This window comes from Nicotiana attenuata, unplaced genomic scaffold (assembly GCF_001879085.1).
Source record: "Nicotiana attenuata strain UT unplaced genomic scaffold, NIATTr2, whole genome shotgun sequence".
Classification (NCBI taxonomy): Eukaryota; Viridiplantae; Streptophyta; class Magnoliopsida; order Solanales; family Solanaceae; genus Nicotiana; species Nicotiana attenuata.
Window position 1 is genome coordinate 271,572 of NW_017670783.1, and position 9,793 is coordinate 281,364.

The following is a 9,793-nucleotide window of genomic DNA, read 5'->3' on the forward strand; positions in this document are numbered from 1 at the left end:
GGGGGGGGGGGTTAAAAATCAAAGAAAGAGGGTGAAGGGATAAACACATGGTCATTTGTAAAATAAAATAAAAATCTCTTCCATCTCCCCCGATAATGGCTACACTATGTTTCAATCGTGATTTTCACCATTAAACTCCGATTAAACATTGATTTTTTCCCATTAACCTTCTTTGTCGTAGGGCATTTTAGTTTGATACAAGATTTAGGTTAGAAAATTAGAGTCTGATAAAAATTTTAGTTAGAGTATGGTAAAAATTATGAGCTTTTGGTGGACTAAATAGTGTTGAAAGAAAAAGACCTAAATGAACAAGATTATTTTAGAAGAAACGAGAGAAGAAATTTTTTTCAGATGAAACCCATAAGAAGAAAGACTACAAAAACTGAAGAAGAAGAAGAAGGCTAGAATATAAAGAAAACAGAGGGAAAATAAAATTTTTAAGGAGGGTAACAGTAATTAACCATTAGACATGGTCAATTGGGATCATTTTTATGTATAATTTCATCTCCCACGGGCACCTTACATATTTTATTAAAATATTGACCAAGACTTTTTTTTTTTTTTAATTTATAGGAGAATATAGTTAGGGGGAGGTTTGAAGACACTAAATAGCTTAAGTATGTAAATGATAAAAATATGATAGTTTAGGCCAGTTGTAGAATATTATGAAATAAATTAATAGCATGCTGTCAGTGTCAACTATCTCTCGTAAATATACAAGCAAAGTCACATAAAATATAAGTTTAAATAAAAAGAGTAGTAAATTTCTTTTGTAGTTAATCTATTTTCCTTAATTACAAAGAGGAAAAAAGAGGCGATAAAATGATTCCATCCATAAATACTTAAATAGGGGTTAAATCATGTTCTCTCTCCAAGTCTGTTCTAACTTCTAAAAATCAAATCTTCCCCCAAATCTTTTTTAAATTTCACTTGAACTCCAAATGTCCTAAGTATTCTTTTCAACCGAATCTCAAATGTCATTGGTTGTAACTTCTGATGGTATTTGTATTTACTTCTCAATCAAGTTGTCTGAACAATCACATTTTTCAAAAAAAAAGAAAAATGTATTGTCAAAATTACTTAGAAAAACGAAACAAAGCAAAAACAAAAGAAAACTATCATAAGACAACAAAGACCTAGTATAGCACAGCAGAAATAATTGCAAAATAGCGCCGCCGAAGTTGTAACCACGTCCACTACCCTCTCTGCGGCCGAGCTTTCTCTTCTTTTCTGGAGGCTCCAAAATTAAGTGGGCCTTTGACACCATTAAAGAGAATTTCAAGAAAATACCCCAAAAAAAAAAACGATTGGTTGTTTCAAACAACAGCTGCGAACCTGAAATACCTGATTTGAATTAGGTAAGCCATATGGGTTTTTGATATGGGTTTCAAATAAAAAAGCTGATCATTGAAATGATATCTATAAGAAATGTACAACTTATTTGCTCTCTTGCATTTTATGTATTTCAGCTATTGAAATTTGGGGTTCTCTTAATAGTGTTAGGACCAATCCTGAAGCTTTTGGGAACAACGCTGTTGTCATTCTTGCTTGGTTTTGGGAGAAATGTTTTTCTGTGGTCCTAATATATGTCTCACTTCTTTCATCAAAAATTTCAAGATTTCATATTTATTAAAAAAATCGAATTTTCTTCACTTTGTTTCTTAAACTTTGATACGATATTTCACTATCGCACAAATTGCTGTAATATTTTCTTTTATTATTACTAATACAGTGTGGATTTTAATTTCTTATGAAGGGTGTATCTCAAAAATATGTAAATAAGTAACCTACTACAGCAAGTTAAACACGTATAATGTATAAGTCAAATTAGCATCTTGCTCTTAGTGTTCTGTCAAATACTGTTATATAAAGTTTAATAGGATGCCCGGAGTATTGTTTCTATAAATGGGAGGTGTAGGCTATTGTTTTTCTTATGCTTGTTTTTTGAATTAGGCTCATTTCCTTGTTGGCTTGTGCAGGATTGTGCGATCCTTTGTAATATCTTTTCAGCAGGGGGAGCTAATTAGCTAAGTTAATTGGCTCTCTCTGCTTTTTTTTTGAAAAACCTGAATCACTTCATTTGTCGAAAGAACCTTATTGTCATCTACATCCTCATTTTTTGACGTTCCTTAGCTGATTTGCTATGGCATCCTTGTCACATTTTTGTGGGGTTAAAACTCCCTGCTCTTCTCTATTCAAAAGAAGCGTGCACTTTCGGCAGCTTGATTTTGTGGCTTCTGTCCCTTTTGCTTCTGAACCAAGTAAGTATGCGAAGGCTTCTTGTTATGAGAGAGTGCAGAGTGTGATATGTAAAGCACAAGCAGCTGATGTAGTCGAGCTTAAAGAAACCAAGAATGAAGCATTTGGTGAATTTACATGCGTGATGAAGTTTGGTGGTTCATCAGTAGCCTCAGCAGAGAGAATGAGAGAAGTAGCTGATCTTATTCTTAGCTTTCCTGAAGAGAGACCTGTTATTGTTCTCTCTGCAATGGGAAAGACAACAAACAACCTTTTGCTGGCTGGGGAAAAGGCTGTCACTTGTGGTGTTTCCAATGTTTGTGATTTGCAAGAATTGGATTTTATAAAGGATCTCCATTTTAGGTAAAGATGAGCTCTTTCATTACGAATGTTAGTTTCCAGGATCATTCTTCATCATTTTGATCTTTTCTAATCATTTTTTTATGTACGGACACAGGACAATCGACGAACTTGGAGTAGAAAAGTCTACCATTTCAAGTGAGTGATTACTTGGAGCTCTGTTATCATGTTTGTTCTGTTCCTCTTTGGAAAATTAGAGTAGGGAAAACTTGATTTTCCGAGCTTCTAGCAAATTATTTTTTGGTCCCTGTACATGTCAGGGTGCAAAATTCTTCTGAGCTTTATTATTGAACCCTCCATCACCTGCATTATCAAAAAACTCTAAAGTTACCCGTCTCAAAAATTGCTGCAATTCTAGATTTAGTAAAAGTGTGTCTAATGTACGATTGCTGTGTATCACAGAAATTTGTTAAAGCTTGTATAGTGATATTCTTTTGGAATAAATTAAATTGAACTCTTATATCCCCCTTCCCCCTCCCTCAGAATTGTTTTACAAGCTTTCTTGTCTTGATCCATTGTTTTACTCTTATGAAACTTTTAATGAGAAATATACTACAACTCATAAATGAATGCTTTCAGCAGCAGATTTTATGACCTTTTAGTGCTCTGTGAGCATTTTGTTGTTTTCATCCATGGGTTCTTCTATCTGTTGCTGTTATGACACGAGATTATCTCAGAAGTAAAATCTGAGTCTTTCTGATTATGCTCTATCATTTTTCGGGAAAATTTGCAGAGCATCTACTTGAATTGGAACAACTTTTGAACGGAATTGCTATGATGAAGGAGTTGACTCCACGAACAAGGGATTACTTGGTATCCTTTGGAGAGTGCATGTCCACAAGAATATTTACAGCCTATCTGAATAAACTCGGTGTCAAAGCCCGCCAGGTATGTACATATCTTTTATTCTGCTATTATTTGGATAAGACATTATTTTTTCAGCAATTGCTGATGAATATTACGATGTTGTTAGAAAAAGTATTTCAGTGGCAGATAATTCCCTTAGTGCCTCGTATTCTTAGATGCAGAGGACATACTAAGAGTTATTCATTTGTTGAAGTTAGGTATTAATGGAATACTAATAAGGCAAGGAAATGATTTAATTGGATATCATCGAGCTTCTTGTGGCGTGACTTAGAAACAATTTCTTGAACTTTTAATTGGGCAGCAAAACGTAAGTTGCTTACTTAATGTTAGAGAATGAGATAAGTGGTCAAGGTTATGATAATATTATCATGCTGATCCTGCCTTTTTAGGAATGCGGACTGCATTATTCCTTGCAGTTGTTTAGATCTTGTTTTCTTGTCGGCTGGCACTTCTTGTGTGGAAATACTGATTATTTACTTTTGGGTTTCCTCTGCAGTATGATGCATTTGAGATGGGTATTATAACAACTGATGAATTTACTAATGCGGATATATTGGAGGCAACTTATCCTGCTGTTGCAAAGAGATTAAGTGGTGATTGGATGAATAATCCTGCAATCCCTATTGTCACTGGGTTTCTGGGAAAGGTGCTTTTTTTAATTTCTTCATGCATTTCTTTTTTGGTTTGCCTTTCCTTAGAGTTGACAGTGATCTGTGTATCCAATTGAAGGGTTGGAGGACTTGTGCTGTGACTACACTAGGTAGGGGTGGTAGTGACTTGACTGCTACAACCATTGGTAAAGCATTGGGATTACGAGAAATTCAGGTTACCAGATGAATCTGGCTTACTATTTTTATCACATTTTTAATTTGCACCCTTGCTTGTATAAGCATAAGAAGTTGCAATCAAGAAGTCAGTTTGATTGAAGATCCTTTGTTATATGACTGACAGGTCTGGAAGGATGTTGATGGTGTTTTGACGTGTGATCCCAACATATATCCACGTGCACAGCCTGTGCCTTATCTAACTTTTGACGAGGCAGCTGAACTTGCATACTTTGGCGCACAGGTCTTGTTAGCTGTTTCAGAAATTATTTTCATCCTGGAAATCCAATTGTTGTATCTTGTCTTAGTGATTTATTTTCCTAATTAATAGAGTATTACTATTACTCTTCCAGACAAGCTAGTTAGTCGAGAAGTTTTGCAGAGATCCTCTCTCTGAGGTGAAAAAGTTTAACTATTCAATGACAGGGATGTATTCGTTGCTGTTGAGTAGAATCTCTTGAGTGCTAGGAGCAACTTTATACCACTTTGTCCCTCTCACTCGTCAACTGAGATTCTTAGTCTGAAAAATCAAAAAGAGGGTCCATCATACTGGAAGCCGTAATGTCCAATAGATCTTCTTTCGTGACCATTTGTTTGACCATTCGATGTAGCATTTGGTTAAGGAGTTTGAAATGGATTACTGTATCTAAGTTGCAAATGTTTTATTATTAACAATTGTTAAAAGGTTCAGGAAAGTTATAGTTTAATGGAAAAGGTTACAATTCAAAGTTGAAAAAATCATAGAATATTTATCATGGCAAGAATTAAGATTGAAGGTCTATCCATTTCTGACAACCTAAAATGGAAAATAGATGACATAAGAATTTGCAGTCTAACTATTATATTTAGAATAGCTTTAATTCTCCTCGAAATGCTTCTACAGGTCCTTCATCCACAGTCCATGAGGCCGGCAAGAGAGGGTGATATTCCTGTTAGGGTTAAAAACTCATATAATCCTAAAGCTCCTGGTACCCTTATCTGTAGAGCAAGAGATATGAGTAAGGTTAGAGCAGCTTTTTCCACTAATTCTATCTGCAGAAATAACGAAAACATAACTGTGTTTCATCCCGTACTTGCTTGCAGGCAGTACTTACAAGTATTGTTCTGAAACGAAATGTAACCATGTTGGATATAGTGAGTACCCGCATGCTCGGTCAATTTGGTTTCCTTGCAAAGGTACTTTCCACGTCACTTTTTAGTACTTTGCCCTCAAGTCCGGAATCTGATGTGGTTTGTAGCTTCTTCAGGTTTTCTCCATCTTTGAAGATTTAGGTATATCGGTTGACGTCGTTGCGACAAGTGAAGTTAGCATTTCCTTGACATTGGACCCATCAAAACTTTGGAGCAGAGAGCTGATTCAGCAGGCAAGCGTACGACTTTCTTCTTAATTTCTTGGCCGCATCAATAAATTGCAACTTTCCAGCCAACGTACTATCGTTTTTCAAGTGTTCACTAGTAGTTTGCTAAATTTTGTCTCAACTCTCCTTTTATGTGGATATCTTTCCTGCATGTGCATAAATTCATTTGTGGATTTTATGGTTCTTTCAGTGGTGTGTTTTAACATTCTAAATTACTGAACTGAGCAGGAGCTTGATCATGTTGTGGAAGAACTTGAGAAAATTGCGGTTGTGAATCTACTTCAACACAGATCAATCATCTCTCTGATTGGGAACGTCCAGAGGTCCTCGCTGATTCTCGAAAAGGTGCTCTAATAGCTCTTATTGCTGTATCCTCGTAGACATTCATTTAGTGACCAGCAGAGCTTTCATTTGCTTATTATTCCAGAACCTTTTTCTGTAGTATAGAGTTACTATTGCTTGGGTACGTTAGCCCATTGTGCTGCATTATCTAATATGCTATCTCATGCTTTCTCAACCTAGTTATACAGTAGTTCATCATTATGACTCTTGAGTAGTGTCTCTTTGCATATGATTTATTTACCGGAGTCCTAGCCTTCTTACGCCACATGCTTAGTCTCTCATTCTATCACTTGCATGTTGTTTAAGTCATCAGTATCGGGTTTGCTGTTACATCGCAGCTATATGGGAGTTTACGTCATTATCTATCTTTTTAAGTGTAATTCATGTTGTGCATTAAATGACAGGCTTTCCATGTTCTGCGTACCAATGGGGTCAATGTTCAAATGATCTCTCAAGGTGCATCGAAGGTAATCTACCTTATTCTATTCAAAGCTATACATAAATCATCTCTAAGCGTTACGGGAGAAAGTGCTTCACATTAACACTCTAACTTTTGTGTGTGATGGCCAGGTCAATATCTCATTGATAGTAAATGATAGTGAAGCAGAGCAATGTGTAAGGGCTCTCCACAAAACATTCTTTGAGAGTGATCTTTCTGAACTAGTCTGGGAAAATGGATCAGGAAATGGACATGTTGCTCCCTTATCCACATTGTCCACTTGAGTTTCGCCTTAATATGTTTCTTCTTCCAAATATTTTGTCCGAGGAAATTAACGATTATAGTAGTGTTATTTTTGGGTGGGTGGAGTTTTGTCCTAGTAATTTTTATCTTTTGTAGCAACTAGTCGCATTCTACTTAAGTTATCTTTATTGGAGAAAATTAGATTACCATGCCCAAGAAGATTGTGGACAAGTTCTACAAAATGCGCAACTCATCTTATTAAGCCTACTCAGATGTTCTATATAAGTGACCTTGTCTTGATAATTATGTTATTCACTAATTTCGCTATTTCCCATTCTTCCAGTAATCCCCACGACCCCTACATCTGGTTGGAATGGGATGGTGTTTGTGTTTGATAAGGATGGGGTTGTTCTGTTTGCGGGCTAATTATGCGAAGATTATTATAGGGAAAATGAAATTGTATAGCCGCTCTCAAAATAAAAGCCGAAAAATGTATATTTGGTTTATATATACATATTTGTATGTTATATACTAAAATAAATTAATTTTATGCACTTTTGCGGCTATTAGGAAATTTGTCTATCCATTAACAACACATGGATGTCATGTATGAATTACATAGGGTTGCCTTGAATTACTTATATTTCTATATATATATATATTGCTTGCATTCATAGTTAAACGGAAAATATTTTATGTGGTAAATGTTTTCTTGGAAAACAAGTAGTAATCTTACTCATTTTTTGGTGTTTGGTATGTGAATTAATGAAAATAACTTCTCAAGAGTATTCATGAATAATTTAGATACAATAAACATGAACCCATAAACTTTTGAACCTACGACCTTCCGAATTGCTAAACTTTCGAACCTGTAAATTTTCGAACGCGTAAACTTCAAACCTGTAAATTTTCGAACACGTAAACTTTATAATTTTTAAACCTGCAAACTTCCAAACACAAAATCTCTGAACTCATAGCTTTTGAACCCATAAAATTTCGAACCTGTAAACTTAAAAATGAAAACACCAGAAAGTAAAAATATTAAAAAAAAAAAAAAATATTGGGTTGGGGGGTTGAGGGGGTTGGGGTGGTTGGTGCAGGAAAACTGAAAAACAAAAAAGAATAAAAAATTGAAAATACAAAAGAAAAAAAAATAGGAGGGTGCGTGGTGACGGAAAAGAAATTAAACTGAAATCCGAAAAAAAAGCCTTTTTGGAGAGAGGGGTGATAGGAGCAAACCTGTTGTTGTATGTGGAAGAAAGAAAATTAGACAAAACAAAAGAAAGAAAAGTCAAAAAGAGATGAAAATATGATGTAAGCGCTTAAGTCGGCATTCTTATGATGTAAGCACTTACGCCGGCATTTTTATGATGTAAGCGCTTACGCCGACATTCTTATGATGTAAGCGCTTATGTTATCATTATTATGATGTAAGCGCTTACGTCGGCAGGGCATTCAAATGCCTATATAAGGGGTCTGCATTTTCATTTGCAGATCATCCCTCAACTTCTTCTTTCTCTCTTCAATTAATAAAGAGTTATTCTTTGTGTGGCCTTGGAGTAGGCAAAAATTGTCGAACCACATAAATCTTCTTGTCTTGTGCAATTTATTGCTTTTCTCTTTTAAATATTCTTTTCCTTCTATTAGCCTGACACGCTCCCCAACAACTAGTATCATAGCACCGATAATGTAATTTTGGTAGAAAAGTATAGTATTGGTGCAGGTACTATTCACAAGAATGGTGCGACACTATTGATCATCGTTACTATTCACATGCACTATTCACATACATTTTTTTGTGAAAAATTGCATCGGAAGAAGGGAAGGTTAAGATTGACAAGTTCAATGGCAAAGATTTTGGATTCTGAAAAATGCAAATAGAGGATTATTTGTACCAGAAAAAATTTCACTTACCTCTAACCAAGGTAAAACCAGAGACTATGGCCAAAGCGGACTGGGATCTATTAGATCGCCAAGCTCTTGGTATGATTCGTTTGACGCTAACACGAAATGTGGGTTTAACATCATTAACGAGAAGACCACTACATGCCTGATGGAGGCGTTGTCAAATATGTACGAGAAACCATCTGCTTCAAATAAAGTCCATTTGATGCATCGATTGTTCAACTTAAAGATGACGGACTTAGTTCTAAGCGAAGATATTCGCCGAAGAGAATCAATTGATTTCCCAGGATCTGCTTTTAATACCGAAAGCAGGGGGAGAAGCAACCAAAGAGGACAAAGTCATGGTCGTGGCAGATCAAAGTCAAGGAGAAGGGGGCAATCCAAAAATCACAAGGACATTACTTGTTGGAATTGTGATAAAAAGGGTCACTACAGTAGTCAATGTAGAGAACCAAAGAAGAAGAAAGGAAGAAAATTCACCAAATGTAATGGCCGAACAAGTCGGTGATGCACTAATTTGTTGTGCAGACAGTCCAGTCGAATCTTAGATTCTGGACTCAGGTGCATCCTTTCACTCTACATCATGTAAAGAATTATTACATAATTTTATTGCTGGAAAATTTGGTAAGGTTTATCTAGCAGACGGCGAACTTTTGGACATTGTTAGGAAAGGTGAAGTTCATATAAAGTCTTCACAAGGCATGCTATGGAAATTGCAAAATGTCCGACATATTCCTGGCCTCAAGAAAAATCTAATATCGATGGGTCAGATTGATAGTGAAGGATATACAACAACATTCGGTAACGGACCGTGGAAGATAACCAAAGAAAATTTGGTTGTGGCACGAGGCTTCAAGAAGGGAACACTGTATGCAACTGCAATACAGAGAGATACTATAGCAACAATTGATCATGGTCGTGATACAACTGTGGCACCGGAGTCTCGGGCATATGAGTGAGAATGGAATGAAGTTGTTGGCATCCAAAGAAAAATTGTCAAACCTAAAGCATATTGAATTAGGTTTGTGCGAAGATTGCATTTACGGGAAACAAAAGAGAGTTAGTTTCTCAAAGGTGGGAAGGACGCCAAAGAAAGAGAGGCTGGAACTGGTGCATACAGATGTGTGGGGACCAGCTCCTGTAACTTCTCTGGGAGGCTCACGCTATTGTGTCACCTTCATTGATGATTCCACAAGAAAGGTATGGGTTTATTTTCT

The 9,793-nt window shown here is 36.0% G+C and overlaps 1 protein-coding gene across 4 annotated transcripts; it reads left to right on the forward strand.

Moving 5' to 3' along the window:
• The first annotated feature begins 1,091 nt into the window (after positions 1-1,091).
• On the forward strand, positions 1,092-6,998 carry LOC109243291 (aspartokinase 2, chloroplastic-like). 4 transcript variants are annotated; one of them, XM_019410196.1, is made up of 13 exons: positions 1,092-1,358; positions 1,980-2,601; positions 2,696-2,736; positions 3,332-3,486; positions 3,962-4,111; positions 4,195-4,290; positions 4,417-4,533; positions 5,173-5,292; positions 5,373-5,465; positions 5,528-5,659; positions 5,876-5,992; positions 6,394-6,456; positions 6,560-6,998. In XM_019410196.1, the coding sequence occupies exons 2-13, from the start codon at positions 2,144-2,146 to the stop codon at positions 6,710-6,712; spliced, it is 1,695 nt and encodes a 564-aa protein (XP_019265741.1). In that variant the 5' UTR covers positions 1,092-1,358; positions 1,980-2,143; the 3' UTR covers positions 6,713-6,998. The 4 variants fall into 4 exon arrangements, with proteins under 4 accessions (XP_019265741.1, XP_019265742.1, XP_019265743.1 ...); XM_019410197.1 differs by having other exon boundaries at positions 5,528-5,653; XM_019410198.1 differs by having other exon boundaries at positions 1,094-1,358; positions 5,537-5,659.
• Positions 6,999-9,793: the final 2,795 nt, after the last annotated feature.

Bases quoted from the DNA above. Each gene is read 5' to 3' on its own strand.
- LOC109243291 (XM_019410196.1), top strand. From the start codon at position 2,144: ATGGCATCCTTGTCACATTTTTGTGGGGTTAAAACTCCCTGCTCTTCT. The intron at 2,602-2,695 runs GTAAAGATGAGC...GTACGGACACAG, and splicing joins ATAAAGGATCTCCATTTTAG to GACAATCGACGAACTTGGAG. The intron at 4,291-4,416 runs GTTACCAGATGA...TATGACTGACAG, and splicing joins TGGGATTACGAGAAATTCAG to GTCTGGAAGGATGTTGATGG.